The sequence below is a fragment of the Entelurus aequoreus genome, linkage group LG11, assembly GCF_033978785.1.
Source record: "Entelurus aequoreus isolate RoL-2023_Sb linkage group LG11, RoL_Eaeq_v1.1, whole genome shotgun sequence".
Lineage (NCBI taxonomy): Eukaryota > Metazoa > Chordata > Actinopteri > Syngnathiformes > Syngnathidae > Entelurus > Entelurus aequoreus.
Window position 1 is genome coordinate 26,558,961 of NC_084741.1, and position 26,002 is coordinate 26,584,962.

Here is a 26,002-nt window from a genome sequence, read left to right on the forward strand (position 1 = left end):
ATATATATATATATATATATATATATATATATATATATATATATATATATATATATATATATATATATATATATATATATATATATACATATACATATACATATATATATAGATAGATATATATATGTATATATATATATATATATATATGTATATATATATATATATATATATATATATATATATATTCCTTCGCCAACATATTTAGTAGTCTTATATATATATATATATATATATATATATATATATATATATATATATATATATATATATATATATATATATATATATATATATATATATATATATATATATATATATATATATATATATATATATACATATACATATATATATAGATAGATATATATATGTATATATATATATATATATATATATATATATATATATATATATATATATATATATATATATATATATATATATATATATATATATATATATATATATATATATATATATATATATATATATATATATATACAGGGTTGTCCTCCTACCAATATTTTGGTACTGGTACCAAAATGTATTTTGAAACTTTTTGATACTTTTCTAAATAAATAGAACCACAAAAAACGTCAGTATTGGCTTTATTTTAGCAAAAAACTATTATGATGAACTAAACATATGTTTTTTATTGGAATCAAAGAACCAGTTTGATATTAAATAACATATAGTGAACATAATAGAAAACTTCACTTTTAGTAGTAAGTAAGCAAACATGGCAGTAACTACCGTTGAGGACACCGAGGTCATGTCCTCTGTATTTTTTTTAGCTGACAAAAGGATGATGATATGACCGACTGTAAATGTACTTTGTGTGGGACATAATGTGCGCTGTACATCACCATGCGTAGATCATCCTCTGTCAATATATGATCTTTGGTAATGCACAGCCCGCTACAACTTCAATAATGTAACGCAAAGAAGTCCACTTTTACTTTAAACATTATCCGATCCAAAATGTGCTGTCAACATAACGTTAACATTAAATCATACTGATGTAACTAATGTTGCTTTCACTTGAGTGAAATTGATGTAAAACGCGGTATTTTATTTACATTCAGGAGCGCTACCTTGCTTGTGAGCTATTGAGTCGCAGTGGTTCTCAAACTTTTTTTGTCATCCCCCACTTTGGACAAGGGGGAGTTTTCAAGCCCCACTTGCCCCCATCGCCCCAACAGAACGCTAATGCCAAGCTTAACATGTTCTAATTTATTGAACATCAAGTAACATCAAGTTGTATACATTCAAACTCAATAACATAAAATAACATCAAGTTCAATAATAAATAAAATAACTGTGCAGCTGTGGTATAACTTGCATCAAATTCAATAATAAATAAAACAACTTGCATCAAGTTCAATAATAAATAAAACAAAAGTGTTATAACTTGCATCAAGTTCAATAATAAATTTAAAACAATTTGTTATAACTTGCATCAAGTTCAATAATAAATCAAAAAAAGTGTTATAACTTGCATCAAGTTCAATAATAAATCAAAAAAAGTGTTATAACTTGCATCAAGTTCAATAATAAATCAAATAACTTGCATCAAGTTCAATAATAAATCAAATAAAAGTGCCACTTTGCAATCTTTGCAAAAAAAAAAAAGAGGAGCTATGCATTTGGCAAGACAGAGCAAGTGAGTTTTACAGTACTCCAGCATTAGTGGCTGCAATGAGCCTGTTTTGCACTGCACAGCTTTTCAAATGGGGGTTGCAGGCTTGACACTGCCACTCTTAAGTCATGCTCAATGTTCAGCTGAGACCTGTACTTCGTTTTGAGTGAAGCAACCGCTGAAAAGCCTATCTCACACAGATAAGATGTGGCAAAGGGGAGAAGAATGGACACAGCTCTCTGCCCGATGAGTGGATACTCCTTCTCCACTCCAAACCAGAATTAAGAAAGAGTCTGAGTGGTGAACCTCAGCCTCAGGGTGGAGTCAGATGTCAGTTCAATAAACTGGTCCTCCTCAGCAGACATTAAATCAGCAGGTGCTGCAGATAGATTATAAATTAATAGGCTTACTTTATTTTTCATTACATAATAAATGCAAATAAATCTGTTTGGCAACAATCATCTGGACACAACAATCTGGACTAACATTCCAGTTAGTAAGTAGCATACAACACAGATAAAATGCATGTATAATATATAAATATAATATTCAATAAATACCAACCTGCTGCATTGAATGGATCCATAACCCAGTTGTACTCAGCACTGTTGATGGGTAAGTATTTGTGAAACATTTCTCTCCAGGAGGAGATGTGTTGCTTGATGCAGGGGATCACTGTGGTGGCACCAGATTCGGTGGTTTCAGCAACCTCACCCAGGTTCTCAAAGGCATCAATATTTTGTTGGTCGAGGCGCCTGCCCCATCCCTCGAGCTTTCAAGAGAACGCAGTGATTTTGTCTGGCAGTTGGGGTATGTGCTTATCCTTGCCTTGGAGCTGAAGATTGACCTCATTCAGCTTGTCAAACATATCGCTGAGGTAGGCCAGCTTCAACAGAAATTGTTCATCACTGAACTTGCTTGCAGCCTCACGCATGCGCTCCTCCTCCAAAAAGATCTTCATCTCTGCCCTGAGCTGAAAGACGCGCGACAGCACTTTGCCCCGGGAGAGCCACCTAGCTTGCTTCACTGTGAAACAGCACGGCTGTATGATCAGCTCCCATTTCCTCACACAGTGCAGAGAACAGTCGCGCTTTTAGTGGTCGTGTTTTGATCACATTTACCGCGCTCACAACATCTGTTAAAACCTCATTGAGGGCGGGGCTGAGCTGCCTTGACGCGAGTGAATGACACAGTGTGTCCAATGCGCATTTGGCGCAACCCTCTTTATTAGAGCCTGCAACCCCTTTCTTGACCCTGCCATGGTCTGTGCGCCATCAGAGCAAAAGCCCACACAGTTTTCCCATTTAAGGTCGTGTTCTTTGAGGAAACTGTCCATTATCTTGAACAGCTCATCAGAAAGTTTGTTCCGCTTAGCCCCGCTCCCATTACTTACTGTTGCTATGTCTGTCAAACTTTCGCTCCTACCTAGAATTTAAAGCCTACAGGAAAAATAAGTAATTTACATTTATTTATGTAGCGGATTTCACATGGACAGAATCACAAAGTGATTTACATTGTGTATAGAAAATGAAAGCATAGTAAAAAAAAAAATCTAAGAATATAATAAAAAATAAAAACATTTAAAGTGAAATGTCCTCACGTTCCTCGCGCCCCACCTGTCATGTCTCTATTCCCCACCAGTGGGGCGCGCCCCACACTTTGAGAAACGCTGTCCTACGGTGTGTAGTGAAGCATGTTTAGCTATTACTCAGTCTGCAGGGATGATATTTGTAAGCAGCTTACTTTATTTGTCGCCATGGAGGCGAGGATTAGTGATTTAGAAGTAGCTAAAATACTAAAGAGAGATGTTAGCTGCTAGCTAGCTATTAGCGAGCTATGTTTGAGAGGACCGCTTGCAGAGCAACGCTTCAGTGTTTATAGCTCCAGCGTTATCATTAGGTTTTAAGCCAATATACGTCCATTCTCCATCTTCTGTCTTTACAATGTTTTTGCTTGAAAAATGCTGTGTGCGCGTGTGTTGACTAACATACGCCGTGGCTTGTATGCCACCATTGTCATCGTGGCGCACATCATGTGGATGAAAAATTAAAGTACCAGTATTTTTCCAAAGTAATATAGTACCGTTTTTAATTCATTAGTACCGCCGTACTTTATTAGTACCGGTATACCATACAACCTTTCATAAAGCAGTCAGTATCTGGTGTGACCACCATTTGCCTCATGCAGTGCAACACATCTCCTTTGCATAGAGTTGATCAGGTTGTTGATTGTGGCCTGTGGAATGTTGGTCCACTCTTCTTCAATGGCTGTGCGAAGTTGCTGGATATTGTCAGAAACTGGAACACGCTGCCGTATACGCCGATCCACGGCACCCCAAACGTGCTCAATGGGTGACATGTCCAGTGAGCATGCTGGCAATGCAAGAACTGGGATGTTTTCAGCTTGCTTGCATGCTGCAATATGAGGTGATGGTCTCGGGTGAATGAGCCTCAGATCTCGTCATGGTATTTCAAAATTTTTTGATTTTTGATTCAAGATGGCTGCCGGCTAGATGCACTGGGTCACACAGCTCCAACAATCCATGCAAAAGCTTGAAAATAAGTTGACATCCATCCAGCAGAGCAACATATTCATGTTTATGAGGAAGATAAACATCAAACTGCCGGATCATTTTTGTGATTTTGGACTTGTTGGAGACTTTTTGATGACATGTGCTTCAATGCACTGACACACCATCAATACTGGATTGCCTGGATAAGGAAAGTATTCTGAAATATCACCTGGATTCTGAAAGTACTTTCCTCACTAAAAAATGTTGACTAAGAAGTTAGCAAAAGAAATGGAGGAGGTGAAAAAGTCTCTGAATTTCATGTCAGAGACTGAGCAAAGTAGTAAAACAGCAAATGGGCCTTCTGGATTTAATTGACAAACTTAAGCAGCTTAAGGAAATAATCAAAGACAAAAACAAAAAGATTGAAGAGCTTGAAAGAAGAGTGGAAGATCTAGAGCAGTATTTGAAGATGGACAACCTGGTGATTTCTGGGCTTGACACAAGCCACCGCTCCTATGCACGGATCACAGCAGGTGACAAGGAGGGAGAAGATGCACCAAGAGGTGAACTGCACACGCTTGAGCAGCGAGTCATCAACTTCTTCAACAACAAAGAAATTCCTGTATGCAGTTCAAGTATAGCTGCATGCAATACCATTCCTCTGAAACAAAACAACAGATCCAACATCATCATCCGTTTTGTGAGTAGAAAACATAACATTTAAATGCTTAAGCTGGGAAAAAAAAATTGAAAGGCACAGGAGTGTATATAAATGAGCATCTCACAAAGAGAAATGCAGAAATTGCAAGACAAGCCAGGATCTTGAAAAAGGGAAAGCGAATCCAGGACACATGGACAAGGAACTGTAAAGTAATGATCAGATTGAATGGTCCACCAGAACAAGCAAGGGTATTAGTGGTCAGAGACTTGAAGGACCTTGAACAATATCAATGAAAAAGATGACCATGATAAACAAGTGGAATAGTGTGGAAATGTTCCTTGTTGGTTGTGTACTGTGTGCAGAGAAACAGTGTGTACAACGGACATGATAGAAGAACAAATGAGCTGCATAAAATTAAAGTCTTTTGACTTTCATGATCATAAATGCTGTGAGTTAGAAAATAACATTGACCCAGATATTCACTTCTATCAGAACTCTAACTGTGAGTATTATACTGAAGAACAGTTTAATTCAAATGTTAAAATGGAAGGCTTTTCAGTGATTCATTTCAATAGCAGTAATCTTTACAGTAACTTTTCCAAAATTAAAGAGTATCTTAAACAAATACAGCAAAGGTTTACCATAATAGCAATTTCAGAGACTTGGTTGAGTGATAGTAAGGAATTACTGGATGGATTAGAGCAGTGGTCCCCAACCACCGGGCCGTGGCCCGGTACCGGTCCGTGGATCGATTGGTACCGGGCCGCACAAGAAATAAAAAATAAATAAATAAAATAAAACATTTTATTTTATTTTTTTATTAAAGGCCTACTGAAACCCACTACTACCGACCACGCAGTCTGATAGTTTATATACCAATGATGAAATATTAACATTGCAACACATGCCAATTCGGCCGGGTTAACTTATAAAGTGCAATTTTAAATTTCCCGGGAAACTTCCGGTTGAAAACGTCTAGATATGATGACGTTTGCGCGTGACGTCAATGTTTGAAGCGGAAGTATTGGGACACATTGTATCCCAATACAAACAGCTCTGTTTTCATCGCAAAATTCCACAGTATTCTGGACATCTGTGTTGGTGAATATTTTGCAATTTGTTTAATGAACAATGGAGACTGCAAAGAAGAAAGCTGTAGGTCGGATCGGTGTATTAGCGGCTGGCTGCAGCAACACAACCAGAAGGACTTTGAGTTGGATAGAAGACGCGCTATCCGACGCTAGCCGCCGACCGCATCGATGATCGGGTGAAGTCCTTCGTCGCGCCGTCGATCGCTGGAACGCAGGTGAGCACGGGTGTTGATGAGCAGATGAGGGCTGGCGTAGGTGGATAGATAATGTTTTTAGCATAGCTCTGTGAGGTCCCGTAGCTAAGTTAGCTTCAATGGCGTCGTTAGCAACAGCATCGTTAAGCTTCGCCAGGCTGGAAAGCATTAACCGTGTAGTTACAGGTCCAGGGTTTAATAGTATTGTTGATCTTCTGTCTATCCTTCCAGTCAGGGGCTTATTTCTTTTGTTTCTATCTGCAGTTAAGCCCGATGCTATCACGTTAGCTCCGTAGCTAAAGTGCTTCACCGATGTATTGTCATGGAGATAAAAGTCACTGTGAAGGTCCATTTCGCTTTCTCGACTTTCATTTTCAAGAGGATATAGTATCCGAGGTGGTTTAAAATACAAATCTGTGATCCACAATAGAAAAAGGAGAAATTGTGGAATCCAATGAGACCTTGTACCTAAGTTACGGTCAGAGCGAGAGAAAAAAAAGTCCTGCACTGCACTCTAGTCCTTCACTCTCATGTTCCTCATCCACGAATCTTTCATCCTCGCTCAAATTAATAGGGTAATCGTCGCTTTCTCGGTCCGAATCGCTCTCGCTGCTGGTGTAAACAACGGGGAAATGTGAGGAGCCCTTCAACCTGCAACGTCACGCTACTTCCGGTACAGGCAAGGCTTTTTTTATCAGCGACCAAAAGTTGCTAACTTTATCGTCGATGTTCTCTACTAAATCCTTTCAGCAAAAATATGGCAATATCGCAAAATGATCAAGTATTACACATAGAATGGATCTGCTATCCCCGTTTAAATAAGAACATTTCATTTCAGTAGGCCTTTAAATCAACATAAAAACACAAGATACACTTACAATTAGTGCACCAACCCAAAAAACCTCCCTCCCCCATTTACACTCATTCGCACAAAAGAGTTGTTTCTTTCTGTTATTAATATTTATGGTACCTACAATATATATCAATATAGATCAATACAGTCTGCAGGGATACAGTCTGTAAGCAAACATGATTGTATTTTTTTATGACAAAAAAGAAAAGAAAAAAAATACCATATCTAAATACCATAAAAGGGGAGAAACCATGGGTAACAAAGGGTTTAGTAAATGCCTGTAAAAAGAAAAATAGGCTTTACAAGGAATTTATTAAGCATCGAACAAAGGAAACTGAGGACAAATATAAAAAGTATAAAAACAGATTGACATGTATCATGATTGCAGCAACAAAAAAACTATTATGAACAACTGCTGCATAAACATAAAAATAATATAATTGAAACTTGGAATGTGCTTAATACTATGATTAAAAAATCTAGCAAAAAGGATTTTACAGCATATCTGGTCAAATATCCATCCATCCATCCATTTTCTACCGCTTATTCCCTTCGGGGTTGCGGGGGGCACTGGAGCCTATCTCAGCTACAATCGGGCGGAAGGCGGGGTACACCCTGGACAAGTCGCTACCTCATCGCAGGGCCAACACAGATAGACAGACAACATTCACACTCACTTTCACACACTAGGGCCAATTTAGTGTTGCCAATCAACCCTGGTAAAAGATGACAACTCAATTATTGAAAATATAGAAGAAATAGCTGAGGAATTCAATAAGTTTTTTGTGAATGTTGGCCCAAATTTGGCTAAAAATATTAATTTTAATTTGAATGATGAAAAAAAGTTAAAGCGTGTATCTGACGTTTCTTGGTGGAGTTTGTGAAAGTGAGGTGTTAGAAGTGGTCAGAAAGTTTAAAAACAAAAAATATGTCGATGGTAACAACGTGGATATGTCACTTGTTAAAGAAGTGATGGATTGTGTCCTGAAGCCGTTTACTTATATATGTAATAAATCTTTATCAACTGGAACTTTACCTGACAAAAGGAAAATCGCTAAAGTTATTCCGATTTATAAAAATGGTGATAAACATATGTCTCAAATTATAGACCTGTGTCTCTACTACCTCAATTTGCAAAAAATATTGAGAAATTATTTGTAAATAGACTTGATAAGTTCATTGACAAACATGAGCTACTAAATGACCATCAGTATGGGTCCAGGAGTAATCGATCGACATTCCTAGCAGTGATGGACTTCGTAGAAAACATAGCTACAGCAATAGAAAAAAAGCAACACACCAACACACCGTTGGAGTATTTATTGACTTATGTAAAGCTTTTGACACAATCGATCATTCCTTACTTCTGCAAAAATTGAAAAACTATGGTATAAGAGGTGTTTTACAACAGTGGTTAAGTAGTTATTTAAGTAATGGATCTCAATATGTGGAAATTAAAGGCCTACTGAAATGAAATGTTCTTATTTAAACGGGGATAGCAGGTCCATTCTATGTGTCATACTTGATCTTTTCGCGACATTGCTATATTTTTGCTGAAAGGATTTAGTAGAGAACATCGACGATAAAGTTCGCAACTTTTGGTCGCTGATAAAAAAGCCTTGCCTGTACCGGAAGTAGCGTGACGTCACAGGTTGTGGAGCTCCTCACATCTGCACATTGTTTACAATCATGGCCACCAGCAGCGAGAGCGATTCGGACCGAGAAAGCGACTATTTCCCCATTAATTTGAGCGAGGATGAAAGATTTGTGGATGAGGAAAGTGAGAGTGAAGGACTATAGAGTGCAGTGGAAGCTATTCAGATAGGGAAGATGCTGTGAGAAGCGGGTGGGACCTGATATTCAGCTGGGAATGACTAAAACAGTAAATAAACACAAGACATATATATATACTCTATTAGCCACAACACAACCAGGCTTATATTTAATATGCCACAAATTAATCCCGCATAACAAACACCTCCCCCCTCCCGTCAATATAACCCGCCAATACAAATCAAACACGCGCACAACACACTCAATCCCACAGCCCAAAGTACCATTCACCTCCGCAAAGTTCATACAGCACATATATTTCCCCAAAGTCCCCAAAGTTACATACGTGACATGCACATAGCGGCACGCACTACGGGCAAGCGATCAAATGTTTGGAAGCCGCAGCTGCATACTCACGGTACCGCGTATCCAACTCAAAGTCCTCCTGGTAAGAGTCTCTATTGTCCCAGTTCTCCACAGGCCAATGGTAAAGCTTGACTGTCATCTTTCGGGAATGTAAACAATGAAACACCGGCTATGTGTTTGTTTTGCTGCAGCCGGCCATTAATACACCGCTTCCCACCTACAGCTTTCTTTTTTGCTGTCTCCATTGTTCATTGAACAAATTGCAAAAGATTCACCAACACAGATGTCCAGAATACTGTGGAATTTTGCGATGAAAACAGACGACTTAATAGCTGGTCACAATTGTGTCCCAAAATGTCCGCTACAATCCGTGATGTCACGCGCAAACGTCATCATACCGAGACGTTTTCAGCAGGATATTTCGCGGGAAATTTAAAATTGCACTTTACTAATCTAACCCGGCCGTATTGGCATGTGTTGCAATGTTAAGATTTCATCATTGATATATAAACTATCAGACTGCGTGGTCGGTAGTAGTGGGTTTCAGTAGGCCTTTAATAAGACTAAATCACAGCCAAGAAGAGTAACTTGTGGGGTTCCACAAGGCTCGGTATGGGACCTAGTTATTTATACTTTATTTAAATTACATTTGTTCAGTATCTAATACATTGAAATTTATTTTTTTTGCAGATGATACAAATGTATATTGTTCAGGAGAAGACTTGAAGGAAGTGTTGAGGATAATAGAGGTTGAGTTGATTCAGCTAAAAAAAATGGTTTGATATTAATAAGTTATCATTAAATGATAAGAAAACTGAATTTATGGTGTTTAGTCATGCAAGGACAAATTGTGAAGCAAAATTAAAATTAAATCAAGTGGAAATTGATAGAGTATATTAAACTAAATTCTTGGGAATAATAATTGATCATAAATTATGTTGGAAACCGCATATTGAATATATAAAGGGAAAAATATCCAAATCCATTGATATTCTTTATAAAGTAAAGCACATGCTGAATAAGACATGTCTGCATATGTTATATTATTCTTTTATTTTTCTATATTCAACATATTGTGTTGAAGTTTGGGGAAATGTTTATAAAACAAACATAGACCCAATAATTAAACTTCAAAAAAGGGTCATTAGAATAATACACAAAGCGTGCTACTTTGAACATACCAATCCATTATTTATAAGTTCTAATGTGGTAAAATGTTCAGATATTGTGTTTTTAAAAGCAATGGAAATTATGTTTCGAGTAAAGAACAACAGCCTTCCAGCCTGTATTCTTAGGTTATTTAAATTAAGAGGAGAAAACTATAATTTATGGGGGATATTGATTTTTGAAATAGGTAAAGTAAGAACGAATATAAAATACAAATGTATTTCAGTTTTAGGAGTTAAATGGTGGAACAAGCTCAGTGATGAGTTGAAGACATGTAGTTTTTGTTAAGGTTTAAGAAAACTTTGAAATGTGAAATAATTTAAAATTATAAAATATAGTAACAATCACTTTCATCCCATTGATTTTTTTTAACGTTGATGATCCAGGTAATCTTATTTTCAGTGAAGGTATAGGATAGGCACATATAAGCTTTGGCTTCAGCCTATTCCTTTTTCGGTCATTCTTTTTCTTTTCTTTTTGTGTGTAAATGTGTATGATTGTTAAATATGTATAATCTGTACTGTTAAACTGATCACACAAAATGGTTGATTATATGACCGAAATAAACTTATTTCAAAATGCCATCAGTAAAATGTACTTGCGTTCGTTGTCCATAACATAGGCCTGCCCATACCATAACCCCAACCCCACCATGGGCCACTCAATTAACAACGTTGACATCAGCAAACCGCTCTCCCACACTATGCCACACACGCTGTCTGCCATCTGCCCTGAATAGCGAAAACTGGGATTCATCCTTGAAGAGAACACCTCTCCCAACGTGCCAGACGCCATCGAATGTGAGCAATAACCCACACAAGCCGGCTAGGACGACGAACTGCAGTCAGGTCGAGACCTCGATGAGGACGACAAACATGCAGATGAGCTACCTTGAGATGGTTTCTCACAGTTTGTGCAGAAATTATTTGGTTATGCAAACCAATTGTTGCAGCCACTGTCCGGGTGGCTGGTCTTAAACGATCATGTGCTGGTGTGTTTACACACGGTCTGCGGTTGTGAGGCCGTTTTGGTGTACTGCCAAATTCTCTGAAACGCCTTTGGAGAAGACTTATGGTAGAGAAATTAACATTCAATTCACGGGCAACAGCTCTAGTGGACATTCCTGCAGTCGGCATGCCAACTGCACACTCCCTCAAAACTTGCGACATCTGTAGCATTATACTGTGAGATAAAACTGCACATTTCAGAGTGGCCTTTTATTGTGGGCAGCTTTAAGGCACACCTGTGCAATAGACCTGCTGTTTAATCAGCATATTGATATGTGAGGTGGGATGGATTATCTTGGCAAAAAAGAAATGCTCACTAACACAGATTTAGACAGATTTGTGAACAATATTTGAGAGGAGTAGGTATTTTGTGTATGTAGGAAAGGTTTTATAGATCTTTGAGTTTATGAATTCATGAAAAATGGGAGGAAAAACAAAAGTGTTGCGTTTATAATTTTTTTCAATGTATTATTTATATGGTGCTGGGATACCATGATTTCAGCCTTTCAAAGCTCCTCTTGGACCACCATTGTTTGACCTCAGCATTTGTCAAATCTTGGTTACGGCCCTGAGTATAGACTACAACAGTATATTCATTCAGGTGTGTTGTAAAAGAATACACCCAAGGTAATTAAACAAGTTGTTATGTGTATATTTACGGCAAGGCAAGGCAACTTTATTTATATAGCACGTTTACAACAATTTTTAAATTGGACCAAAGTGCTTTACAGGTTGAAAAGCATAGAGCAAAAACAAAACAAAAACAAACAAAGAACATAAACAATGAATGAGCTAAACAAGATAGTGCAAAAGCAATACGGTAAAATAAAAAGTAAAATTGTCCTTGTGTGTCAGCATGTATGTGATCTTCTTTTAATTCTTTTTTTTTAAATTATAGTTTTTTAATATATTTTATTAATATTATTATTATTTATTTATTTATTTATTTATTTATTTATTTTCCCCTACCTCAGGGGGGGGGACTCAGCGGGGCGGTTGCTGGTTGTTCCATCTCCATCGTTGGGGTCCCTGCGGTTGGGGTGGGTGGTTCCCGTGGCCCCGTGCTGGGTGGTCCTGTGGCGGCCGGTTTGGGTGGGGTGGCCTGGGGCTGGCCACGCCGGGCTCTCCGGGGGTGGGGGGTGGGCTCGTGGGGGCCCGGTTGCCGGTGGGGCGGGGGCGGTCTTCCCGTCCGGTTGCGGGGGGTCTCCGGGCCCCTCGGGCGGGGCGTCCCGCCTTTCTGCCCGTGTGGGGTGGGGTCTCTCGCTGGCTTGGGGTCTGGCTTCCCCCTGCTTTTCTCGTGCCTTGTCCTCTGCGTCTGTCTGCGGCCTGCTGCTGGCCCTTGTGGGCGGCGTGGTGGGCCGGGCTCTGGGGTTCCTGTCGCTGTCCGGCTTGGCTGCGTGGGGGCGGTGATCCCTGGTTCCCTGGGCACCACACCTACTGTTTGTGGGTTGGGCTCTCGGGGAGGCTGGGGCCGTACTCTAGCTCCCGCACACACTGGGAGTCAAATGTATTGTACATGCAGATTCACATATACTCACTTGCATACATACACACATACATAGGTACCTACGCTCCCACATACATCTACAAATACAGTACATATTTACACACTCAAAGTTCGTACATCCACACGCACACTCATTATACAAACATACTGTATATACATACTGTACATATACATTCACTGTACATACATACATATACACATACTGTACATAAACACTCACTGTACAAACACACACATACACATACTGTACATATACATTCACTGTACAAACACACACATACACATTCTGTACATATACATTCACTGTACAAACACACATACTGTATACACATGCTGTACATATACATTCACTGTACAAACACACACATATACATACTATACATATACATTCACTGTACAAACACACATATACACATACTGTACATATACATTCACTGTACGAGCACACATATACACATACTGTACATATACAAGTACATATGCACACATACACTATTGCACATAATCACGTTTCATCAAACATATATTAACGTTGTTGCCCTAGGGTAAACTGGGTATAACACATGGCACACTGACAAAGCTTAACCTATTGTTACTATAACAATCTACAAGGTTAATGTAGGTTGCTTCTCTTTCTTCCCCTCCATTTTTCTGCATTCTTTCGTATCTCAAACTATCATTACGTATATGTATTGTTGCATTTGAACAATTGTATTGTTGATAATAAAGGTAAAGTATTGGTATTGTTTATTATCAATAGCGCTATTTCTATTGGTACTCATATTGCTTAATTTTTAATGTAATAATGCTCATTGTCATTTCTGTATTATTTTTCATTTTCACTAACTGCTTATTTGCTATTACTTTTACCATCATATTTGTACATGTAGTATTTGCTGATGTTGCTCTGTTGTTGTTGTCGTTGTTGTGTTTGCTGTTGTTGTTTTTGTCTCTCTGTCTAATCCCCCTCTTGTCCCCACAATTCCCCCCTCTGTCTTCCTTTTTCTCTCTTTCTATCCCCTCCTGCTCCGGCCCGGCTGCACCAAATGATAATATAAATACATTTAATAAAGTCAAATACAAATAAGTCAACAAGAGAAGTGTCCTACACTTCTCTTTTGTAAAGTAAATCTGAACAGCCGATATGGGCATCTACATCTACTATATGATTTGCCTGAGAAGCTGGGCAGGACGTTATAAAAAAATAAAAAAAATAAAAAATAAAATTGCAAAATAAAAATAATGAAATAATAAAAGTGCGGCAAATTGAAAAAAAAAACTAAAGTGGGGGGGAAAGGGGGGGGGGACTAGAAATGGTGGCCTAGTGGCGGACTCAGCTCAGGTTAAAGGCCAGCAAGAAGAGGTAGGTCTTAAGAAGCGTTTTGAAGACCCCCAGGCTCTGCGCTGACCTAATGTAGAGGGGAAGGCTGTTCCAGAGCTTAGGGGCGGCAACGGAAAAGGCTCTGTCCCCTCTGGTCTTTAACCTGGATCTGGGGACAGCCAGCAGCAGCTAGTCACCTTAGGGCTCTAGACGAGGTATGATGGTGCAGAAGCTCGGTCAGGCATTGTGGGGCCAGGCCATTTAGGGATTTAAAAACAATTAAAAGTAATTTAAAATCAGTGAGGTGACGGACAGGGAGCCAGTGGAGTGAGGCCAGGACTGGGGTGATGTGCTCGCGTTTTTTGGTGCTGATTGCATTTTTTTATGGCAAAAAATAAAATAAAAAAAATTCCCCATCCAGGTCATAGAGGGATGGTCCACACTTGGTCATGACTTAAAATATAAATATTAATTTATATTATTATGTGTTGTCAACTTTGAACTTTTTTATGTCATTGCCTGAAATAAATAAATAAATGAAGAAAAAAAAATGGAAAAAAAATAGCTGGCACCTCGATCTAACAGCTGCATTTTGAACCATCAGTAATCTTTTAATGCTGGACATGGGGAGACCCAAAGTTTATGTTACAGTCACCAACATGAGCTGTAATGAACACATGTATAATGATATTAGCGTCATTGATGGACAAAATGGGACGTATTTTAGCGGTATTATGGAGACAAAAGAAGGCTGTTTTAGTAAAATGTTTAATGTGCAGCTCAAACGATAAAGTTGGGTCGAAAATAATAGAGATTCTTCTGTTATGAACTGATCAAGGGGGTGACCCCGGGATGCAGAGACGGGAGGCAAGTTTGAATAACAAAAAGGAATACATTTAATAAGTCCAAAAAGCGATGGGGCAGAAGTGCACACCATAAATACTAACAAAAACAGGTTCCTCAGTGGTTGGCAGGGGAAAAGCCAGGGCGCACTAAGCACAGCATAAAGTCTTTGTTGCCTCAAGGAGGCTAGGAAACAAACACAAAGAAGTTAGGAATTACAGGACTAAGGAAAAGCAACGTACCAGGACTGGCGAGGCGAAGCAGGCGCATGCCCGTGGGAGGTGCAGGATAAAATAACCGGCAAGACCCAGCTGTGGGTGACGAGCTTAAAGGCCTACTGAAACCCACTACTACCGACCACGCAGTCTGATAGTTTATATATCAATGATGAAATCTTAACATTGTAACACATGCCAATACGGCTGGGTTAACTTATAAAGTGCAATTTTAAACGTCTTTGGATGATGACGTATGCGTGTGACGTAACCAGTGAAACAGAAGCATCGGTACCCCATTGAATCCAATACAAAATGGCTCTGTTTTCATCTCATAATTGCACAGTATTCTAGACATCTGTGTTGGTGAATCTTTTGCAATTTGTTTAATGAACAATGAAGACTGCAAAGAAAGTTGTAGGTGGGATCGGTGTATTAGCGGCGGACTACAGCAACACAACCAGGAAGACTTTGACTCGGATAGCAGACGCGCTAGCCGACGCTAGCCACAGACCGCACGGATGATCGTGGTGAAGTCCTTCGTCGCACCGTCGATCGCTGGAACGCAGGTGAGCACGGGTGTTGATGAGCAGATGAGGGCTGGCTGGCGTAGGTGGAGCGCTAAGCTTTTTATCATAGGTCTGTGAGGTCCCGTTATACTAAGTTAGCTTCAATGGCGTCGGTAGCAACAGCATTTTTAAGCTTCGCCAAGCTGGAAAGCATTAACCGTGTATTTACATGTCCCTGGTTTAATAGTATTGTTGATCTTCTGTCTATCCTTCCAGTCAGGGATTTATTTATTTTGTTTCTATATGCAGTTAAGCACGATGCTATCACATTAGCCCCGTAGCTAAGTTAGCTTCAATGGCGTCGTTAGCAACAGCATGTTTAAGCTTCGCCAGGCTGGAAAGCATTAACCGTGTATTTACATGTCCATGGTTTAATAGTATTGTTGATCTTCTGTCTATCCTTCCAGTCAGGATTTATTTATTTTGTTTCTATATGCAGTTAAGCACGATGCTATCACGTTAGCTCCGTAGCTAAATTGTTTCGTCGATGTATTGTTGTGGAGATAAAAGTCACTGTGAATGTCCATTTCGCGTTCTCGACTCTCATTTTCAAGAGGATATAGTATCCGAGGTGGTTTAAAATACAAATCCGTGATCCACAATAGAAAAAGGAGAGAGTGTGGAATCCAATGAGCCAGCTTGTACCTAAGTTACGGTCAGAGCGAAAAAAGATATGTCTTGCACTGCATTCTAGTCCTTAACTCTAACGTTCCTCATCCACAAATCTTTCATCCTCGCTCTAATTAACGGGGTAATCGTCGCTTTCTCGGTCCGAATCGCTCTAGCTGCATTGAAAACAATAGGAAAATATGAGGAGGCTATCAACTGACTACGTCACGCTACTTCCGGTAGGGGCAAGGCTTTTTTTTATCAGATACCAAAAGTTGCGATCTTTATCGTCGTCGTTCTCTACTAAATCCTTTCAGCAAAAACATGGCAATATTGCGAAATGATCAAGTATGACACATAGAATGGATCTGCTATCCCCGTTTGAATAAAACAAATTCATTTCAGTAGGCCTTTAAATACTCCTCGTATAAATAGGTTGCAGGTGTGCCTTAGTGTCCGCCTCTCGCTGGAGACTAATGAGCTGAGGAAACACATCACAATAAAAGAGAAGGCAGGGAAATAAAAACACAACACTACACCCCCCCCCCCCCCCCCCCCCCCTTAATGAACGCCACCTGGCGGCTTACCTGGCTTCTCTGGAAAACGATCATAAAATGTATTTAAAAGTGTAGGGTCTAGGATAAGGGAACGCGGGACCCAGGATCGGTCCTCGGAGCCGTAGCCCTCCCAGTCTACCAGATACTGGAAACCCCTGCCCCTTCTCCTCACATCGAGAATGGCCTTGACAGAGAACGCAGGATGGCCATCAATAAGCCTGGGAGGTGGAGGAGGCACCTCTGGAGGACTCAAGGGACTGGTGGAAACGCGCTTGATTAGTGAGACGTGGAACGAGGGATGTATCCTTAGGGAGTCGGGAAGGCGTAATTGAACGGCGGAGGGATTGATGATACGCTCAATGGAATAAGGCCCAATAAATCTTGGCAGAAGCTTCTTTGAGTCCACTTGGAGAGGAAGATCACGAGATCTGGTGCTGTGCTGCGGTGGTGGTTAGCGAGGCGCTGGTTGCGCTCTGAGGTGCGTAGCAGTGCAGACCGGGTATTGCGCCAGGCTTGATGTGCGCAGTGCAGGTGGGCAGCCACAGATGGGACGGTGACCTCTGATTCCAGAGAATGAAAAACGGGAGGTTGGTAACCGTAGGCAGAGTAAAAAGGTGACATGCCTGTAGCCGAGCTGATGAGCATATTATGTGCGTACTCTATCCACGGTAGACTGAACGCCCAGGAGGCCGGCTGCTGGTGGCAGACGCAGCGGATGGCGGCCTCCAGGTCTTGATTAGTGCGCTCAGTCTGACCGTTAGTCTGTGGGTGGTATCCTGAAGAAAGGCTGGGTGATGCTCCTAATGCTTTGCAGAATGCCTTCCAAGCAGCAGACGAGAATTGTGGACCTCTATCCGATACCATGCAGCCGGAAAACATGTCGTACGAGCAGTTCTGCAGTCTCGAGTGCAGAGGGCAACTTGGCAAGAGCGACGAAATGGGCCATCTTGGAAAAACGGTCCACCAAAGTCACTATCACAGTTTTGCCCTTGGATGGTGGAAGTCCTGTGACGAACTCCAATGCCACATGGGACCACGGGCGGGAGGGAATGGGAAGCGGGCGCAGAAGACCAACTGGTGCCCGGTGTGAAGCCTTATTACGGGCACAAGTGTCACAGGCCGATACTAATTCCTTGGTGTCAGCCCTGAAGGTTGGCCACCAGAAGCACTGGGATAGGAGGAAAAAAGTACGGGTTATGGCAGGCGATCTTGGAGCTGTGGGCCCAGTTCAGTACTTCAGGACGGAGCTCTGGGATCACAAACAAACGCCCCTGAGGGCAGTTCTTTGGAGAGGGAACGTTCTTGAGTCCCTCCTTAATGCGGCCTTCAATGTCCCACTGCAAGGCTCCCACTACTCGTGATGGAGGGATGATCGTTTCGGTCTTGACCTCTTCCTCGGGGCAGGAGTACATCCTCGTCAGGGCGTCTGGTTTAAGGTCGTGGTAAAATTTAATCTGGCTAGGAACAACGCCCACCTTGCTTGTCTAGGATTGACCCGTTGAGCAGTACGAATTCTTGTGGTCTGTGAACACCACAAACGAGGTCTCCGAGCCCTCCAGCCAGTGCCTCCATTCTTGTAGTCCCAACACCACGGCGAGTAGCTCTCTATTGCCAATATCATAATTTCGTTCTGCAGGAGTCAGGCGGCGTGAGAAGAAGGCACAGGGGTGCAGCCTCTGGTTGGAGGTGGAGCGCTGTCAGATGCGTCAACCTCGACAAAAAATTGAGAGGATATGTTAGGATGGACAAAAACAGGTGCAGAGGTGAACAAAGACTTGAGTTTCTCAAAAGCAGACTGAGTCTCTGAGGTCCACAAAAAGGGAAGCTTAATGGAAGTTAGTCTCGTTAATGGTTCCGCTACTCGACTAAAATTACGGATAAAACGACGATAAAAATTAGCGAAACCTAGAAACCTTTGGAGGTGCTTTCTAGAAGTTGGTGTGGGCTAATCAACCACTGCCTGGATCTTCGCCGGATCTGCTCGGAGTTGACCCCTCTCAACAATAAAACCCAAAAAAGGAACAGACTCAGAATGAAAAACACACTTCTCAGCTTTGACATACAGACGATTTTCGAGAAGGCGTTGGAGAACTAAGCGAACATGCTGGACGTGTAGTTCAAGGGTAGGCGAGAAAACGAGGATATCCTCTAAATAAACTACCACAAAATGGTCGAGCATGTCACGCAGGACATAATTTATGAGGCCCTGAAAACGGCAGGAGCATTGGTGAGGCCGAAAGGCATGACCAGGTATTCAGAGTGTCCTAGCGATGTGTTGAAGGCAGTTTTCCATTCATCTCCTTGCTTAATTCTGACTAAGTGGTAAGCATTGCGGAGGTCCAATTTGGTGAAATGTCTAGCAGTGTGTAGTGGGTTGAAAGTTGAGTCGAGAAGCGGGAGCGGATATTTATTCTTAACAGTAATATTATTGAGGGCACGGTAATCGATGCAGGGGCGAAGTGTCTTATTCTTCTTTTCCACAAAAAAGAACCCGGCGGCTAGTGGAGAGTTGGATGGACGGATAAGACCAGATGCAAGCGAAGTGGTGATATAGTCCTCTAGTGAATGTCTTTCGTGTCGAGAAATGTTGTATAGTCGCGAAGAAGGGAGTGTAGCACAAGGGTGGAGATCAATACCACAATCGTAGGGACGGTGTGGAGGTAACGACAAGGCTTGATCTTTGCTAAAAACTTCTTTAAGGTCGTGGTAAGCAGTGGGCACAACCGACAAATCAAAGACTTCCTGGGTGACGACGCGCGAGGACCCTGTGCGAGGGCATGCGGACCGCAGACAATGTAAATGACAAAAAATTCCCCAATTAATTATTGTAGCTTTGGCCCAGTCAATATGGGGATTGTGTTTAGATAGCCAGGTAAACCCAAGCACAACCGGAGCAGAACGACAGGGAATGACTAGAAAAATGATTGATTCAAAATGGTCACCAGATAATTGAAGAGATAACGGAAGGGTCTGATGGATAACGCTCGCCAGGTGGCCTCCTTCGAGGGATCGGACAACTCTAGGTTTATGTAACTTAGCAACAGGTATAGAATAACGCTTAATTACAGACTCATCGATTAAATTATCGTCGGAACCAGAATCAATAAGAGCCCTAATGTCCAATTTCTGGTCCTTATCCCAGGCTAGCGTGCCCGAGAGTTGAAGTCTGGACAGTGTCTGACCTGTAGCTGACAGTAGAGGAGCAGGGTCGGTCGCTGGAGGATGTGAAGCAAGAACAGGGCGAGGAGGCGACGCTTGAGCGCGCAGAGGGGGCGAAGTTTGAGTGCGGCGGCGGGCAGGACGATGAGGACAGTGGGAGAAGCAATGCTCAGCTTTGCCGCAATAAAAACACAGCTGGAGGGAAAAGCGACGATCCCTCTCAGCCGGAGATAGACCATTACATCCGAGCAGCATGGGTTCCTCTTCATGTGGTATCGGCAGGGCATCGACACTGGGTATCGGTGCGAATGTTTAACGCGCTCCATGGCCACTCCCACTATGCGTCGAAGTGCGGAGTCCCTGGCGTCGGAACCTCTCTCTCTCCCAGCCAACGAGGCGATTTTCAATCTTCACCGCCAGAGCGACGAGCTTGTCAAGGCTGTCGGGAGTTTTGAGCGGGATCATATGTTTCCGGACTCGATCAGCCAGACCGAGGGAAAAAACGTCCACCAATGCGGAATTGGGCCATCCGCGAGCCTTCGGAATTCGATGGCGAAGTCCGTGATGCTCCGATAGATGTTAGCTGCTAGCTAGCTAGCCATGTCTTAAAGCACCTCTTCCCGAGGGCGTTTCAGTGTTAAAGCTTCACCTTTATCTTTAGTTTTTAGGCCAAAATGCGTCCATTCTCCCTTTTCTGTCTACACACCTTGTCTGCTTGGAAGTACTTCGCGATTGTGCGCTGCCGAACATGCTCCTCTGCTTGTAAAATCCAGCAATGTCACGACGTGGCGACACGCCGTCATACCCGTTAAAAAAAATACAATAAAAAATGAGGAACCAGTACTTTTCAAACAGTATAGTCCCGTTTTTGATTCATTAGTACCGTGATACTATACTAGTATCTGTATTTCTATTCTATTCTATTCTCTTCTATTCTATACCGTACAGCCCTAATATATATATATATATATTGATATATATATAGATATATAGATATATCTATCTATATATATATATACATATATATATATATATATATATAGATAGATATACTGTATGTATATACTTACATACAAATCCATACACAGGCCGGTGGGGCAATGATCCGGACCCCACTGTCGATCACTGACCCAAGATAGCAACCAAGAGAGCCGACTGCATCCTCGGCTACCCACTAGCTCTCTGTCCAGGGAAACCGAAGTGTCCAACACATGCTCATTTAGCCAGGGCTCCGTCTATCCCGACGCTAAATGTTTGCTTCGCAGCCCTGTCACTTCCTCGGCATCGCCTCCTGTCTCTCCATACAGACTCAGATGTACCAGAGAGCCAGCAGCTAGTCTCTGCTGCAAACAAGGCCATGGCCAAAAGGCAAAAAGGCACTACAGAAGTCACACGTAGTCCCGAAAAGGTCCTTACCAAAAAGCAAAAAAACACATGAAAACAAGAGGAAAATATCAAGTACATAAAATGAGGATACACAAAAGCACAGAGCTCCTGCAACCATCTTAGAAAAAATACATGGGAGTTTCATTAATAGCAAACACTATGTTCCCGGGCTCGGGATCTTTCTGTGTGGAGTTTGCATGTTCTCCCCGTGACTGTGTGGGTTCCCTCCGCGTACTCCGGCTTCCTCCCACCTCCAAAGACATGCACCTGGGTATAGTTTGATTGGCAACACTAAATTGGCCCTAGTGTGTGAATGTAAGTGTGAATGTTGTGTGTCTATCTGTGTTGGCAACTTGTCCAGGGTGTACCCCGCCTTCCGCCCCATTTGTAGCTGAGATAGGCTCCAGCGACCCCAAAATGGACAAGCGGTAGAAAATGGATGGATGGATGTTACAATGTTTTGTAGGTATAACAGCAATGCCCATCCATCCATCCATTTTTTATAAAAACCTTTTGTAACAAACAAAAAAACTGGATACATATAGAGGTTAAGTTGTTCTTTATTACAAAAGCCTTTTTTGTTCACTGAATTTGTGTAAATTGTGTAAAATTTTTGCGTTTGAATTTGTGAATTGAATTTGTTTGCATCAAATTATACTGACAATTTAATCGGGAAAAAAAAATGTTAGCACTATCCGTGTGTTTCAGTCAGACTTTGGGTCTTGCATTTTGAAACAGCGAATATTTATACACTGAATTTTTTTACGCTGAATTTGTAAAAAACATTTTTATACACTGAATTTCTAAACACTGAAATGTTTTACACTGATTTGTTACACTGAATTTATGCACTGAATTATTGAACACAGATTTTTTTTACACTGAATTTGTATACACTGAATTTTAAGACACCACATTTTGAAACACATGCAATTTGCTAACACATTTCAAAAACTGTCACGTGGGGGGGTCGCAGCTGGCTGTGGGGTTGTTCTTCACATGCAAAAAACGGCTCGGGACGACAGCGTGAAGGTGAGCTTGGATTTATTCAACATAAATCACTAAAACTATCACACACGCAAACAATAAAGCAAAAAGGCAAGCGTGCCTAAAACACACGAAGCTTAATTACTTGGCACAGATGACATGGCATAATCAAACACTTGACATAAACGCGTGACAAACACAATGCAGGCAGAACGAGTGATGAACAAAGGTAGACTTAAATAACAGTGACATGATTGGAACAAACAGGTGCGTGACTCAAAACGTAAAACAGGTGCGTGACATGACAGGTGAAAACTAATGGGTGACCATGGAAACCAAACCAAACAAGGAAGTGAAACCAGGAACTAAGAAAGTGTCCAAAAAAAACAAACAGCACATGGCCAAAACAAAAACATGATAAACAGACATGACAAAAAACATTAAATTGTCAGCATAATTTAATGCAAAAAATTCAGTTCACAAATTTCCAACGCAAAAGATTCAGTTACATAAATTCTGTGTAAAAAAAAAAAAAAAAAGAGGATTTTTTAATACAGACACAAATGAACCTTTATACATGCACCGCTCCAAAATTATTTATATTCAAAATACATTTGAGTTTTTAGGGTCTTTTCCCATTTTTGCATTCTAAAACCGTTGTCAGGTAAAACTGATGCAAATATTGCTGAACAGTTGAGATAAGTGATGGACATTTTTTCATCTGTATCATCAGCGATGTCTATAAGATCCAAGAGGGGATCGGAGACAAAGTGGGGATGCTGATTCAGTCCTTTGCCACCTTCATCACATCTGTCATCATCGGTTTAGTGAAAGGATGGAAACTCACGCTGGTCCTTCTGTCCATCAGCCCCTTGCTGGGCCTTACGGCTGCACTTTTTAGTACGGTAAGCCTTGCTCTTTGTTCACATTGGCATCCAGCCCCCATCTTCACAGCCAGACTATTCCTGCTATGATTGCATGCGTCTCCCATCTTGAATAGGTGCTTGTATCGTTCACGTCTAAAGAACAGGCTGCCTATGCTAAAGCGGGGTCCGTGGCAGAGGAGGTGCTTTCTTCCATCAGGACGGTGTTTGCCTTCAGTGGTCAGCAAAAAGAGATTGACAGGTGGGTTGTACGATGTTGTATGCTGCATGACTGAGGATACTGTACAATTTGGTATTGATCTAAATAAAGTTAATGAGCAAATACATAGTCGGTATTGCAGATGATATTTTTAACATAATTTTTTAGCAAATAAAGTCAATATAATGAACCACAAGCAAAAACTATTGGCTCTAATTCAAATCCTTTGACTTTTTGCCCACAAATCTGTGTCCAAAAAAAAAAGAATTGTGGCGAAGTTGGTAGAGTGGCCGTGTCAGCCATCAGAGGGTTGCTGGTTACTGGGGTTCAATCCCCACCTTCTACCATCCTAGTCATGTCCGTTGTGTCCTTGGGCAAGACACTTCACCCTTGCTCCTGATGGCTGCTGCTTAGCGCCTTGCATGGCAGCTCCCGCCATCAGTGTGTCAATGTGTGTGTGGAAATACTGTCAAAGCGCTTTGAGTACCTTGAAGGTAGAAAGGCGCTATACAAGTATAACCCATTTATCATTTATTTGTAAATACAACGGTATCAACAACACAGGTATTTGTAAACAATATAACAGAAGAGAATTAAAAAGAATATTGATCTACTACTATCAATCGAATATAATGTCGATATTTGGATCTATGCATCTTTTTCGAGTGACCAGATCCCAATTCACCAAATGTGGGACAGAGACTAAGTTTTAATGCATCGAGGTAGTCCATAATAACTTAAAAAATAACATTTCTATTCTGCTTACAGAATCCGAATAAAAACTTTAAATGCAATTTTCTCACACTGTCTCATGTAAACAAACAAGCAAGGAGCTTAAATGAAAAGAGTGTAAATCTATAGTAAATATTCTCACATTTAACTTTGCAATCATAATTTTTTCTACTAATGTCAGTGCTTTTCACTAGCAAAGCTCCGTTACAGCTCTGTGTGTATGCTAGCAGCCCCGCTTTCAGTAACAGAGACAAAACAAGTGGATTACTGACAAGATGGTTCACTTCGCACCCAATACGTGAAACCATCTCCGGCTATCGAGCTAAAAACCTGCTATCATCTAGCTATCAACCCCGTAACAAGCACTTCTCTTAAGGTTGTGAGGGAGTGAGGTTTACCGATGTACACATGCCACAGCCACACTGGCTGGCCTCCGTTACACTCAACCCCCGAAACAGCACCACTGTAACCCGCCTGGTTCTGTCCTTGCTTTTCTGATCCGCCCGGAACTTGAACCTGGGTTGTCCTGCATTAGAGACGAACGTTCTTGCCACCGAGCTAAAAGCCCAGGATATCAACAGTCCTGAAACTCGTAGAAAGCAAAGCTGCAAAAGTAAAACAGCAAAGCAACCGAATTAGTAATTTATGCAGATCTTAATATTGTATAGTTTTTGTCAAGATCCATGAACCATTTGGATTCTGTATTAGTTTTCCTTGAAGCAGTGCTCAATTATTTTGTCTTTACATTGCCTCACAGGTATCATAAGAACCTAGAGGACGCTAAGACTGTGGGAATAAAGAAAGCAATAAGTTCAAACATTGCTATGGGCTTCACCTTCTTAATGATCTATCTGTCCTATGCTCTTGCCTTCTGGTATGGGAGCACACTTATTCTGAGTGGAGAGTACTCTATTGGGGTTGTACTTACGGTGAGTAGAGACTATTAACACCAATAAGAACACTCGACATTCCCACCAAAACTAAGATACAGTAAATATAATGTTTTGTTTTAGGTTTTCTTTGCTTTGATTATTGGAGTATTTGCATTGGGGCAGACATCCCCTAACATCCAGTCCATTGCCAGTGCTCGAGGAGCTGCACATAAAGTGTACAGCATCATTGACAATGTAAGGAAAGCCACAGTTTCTTTTTACACTTTCACACACACAACACATTTTTGTTTCTGTAGAGCTGTCAGTTTGCATTAGTGCATGTGCACAAGTGTGTTCTGGCGCTCCAAGGAGTCACATTGATACAGCCTTCAACCAGGAGGCACCAATAAGGGGTTTGGAATTCACTCGAACAGCACCCACTGTTAGAGTGCACATTTGGTTAATCTGAAGACCACAGTCTTGTGACTCCAACATATTCACGCTAAGTGATTAGAGCAATACAACTCATGTGAGGTTTAAACATTCTATCATTTTGCAAGAGATTTTAAGACACAACGTATAATAATGGCTTAATTAATCACGATCTTGCTGTGTCTCACACTACAACGTGCATAGATACTTAGCATTAATGAAAGTTGTTCGTACTGCGGCGTTAAAAACCTGATAGCTTGCTTTTTCTTGTTTGTGAAGATATCTTCTTCAATCCCTGTGGAGAGACTTCCTCCAACAACAATACATTAGTTTTTGTATACGTACATTGAGGAAAGTGACAGTAAGTAAGTAAAAAGCAGTGTAAATAAACACAAGTACACTTCGATACTCCTGCAGAGCAGACAGTCTTCCTCACACTGTCTGTTTGGCCTTTGATAAGCTTC

At 41.0% G+C, this 26,002-nt stretch overlaps 1 protein-coding gene across 2 annotated transcripts in view; it reads left to right on the top strand.

The window, feature by feature from the left end:
- The window catches only part of LOC133659914 (ATP-dependent translocase ABCB1-like), a 73,350-nt gene that overhangs the window by 23,466 nt on the left and 23,882 nt on the right, over positions 1–26,002 (top strand). For both annotated transcript variants that reach the window (XM_062062771.1, XM_062062770.1), the window contains exons 7-10: positions 23,153–23,324; positions 23,420–23,544; positions 24,992–25,163; positions 25,248–25,361. In XM_062062771.1, the coding sequence (XP_061918755.1) occupies positions 23,153–23,324; positions 23,420–23,544; positions 24,992–25,163; positions 25,248–25,361 (583 nt within the window). The remainder of the gene's footprint in view (positions 1–23,152; positions 23,325–23,419; positions 23,545–24,991; positions 25,164–25,247; positions 25,362–26,002) is intronic.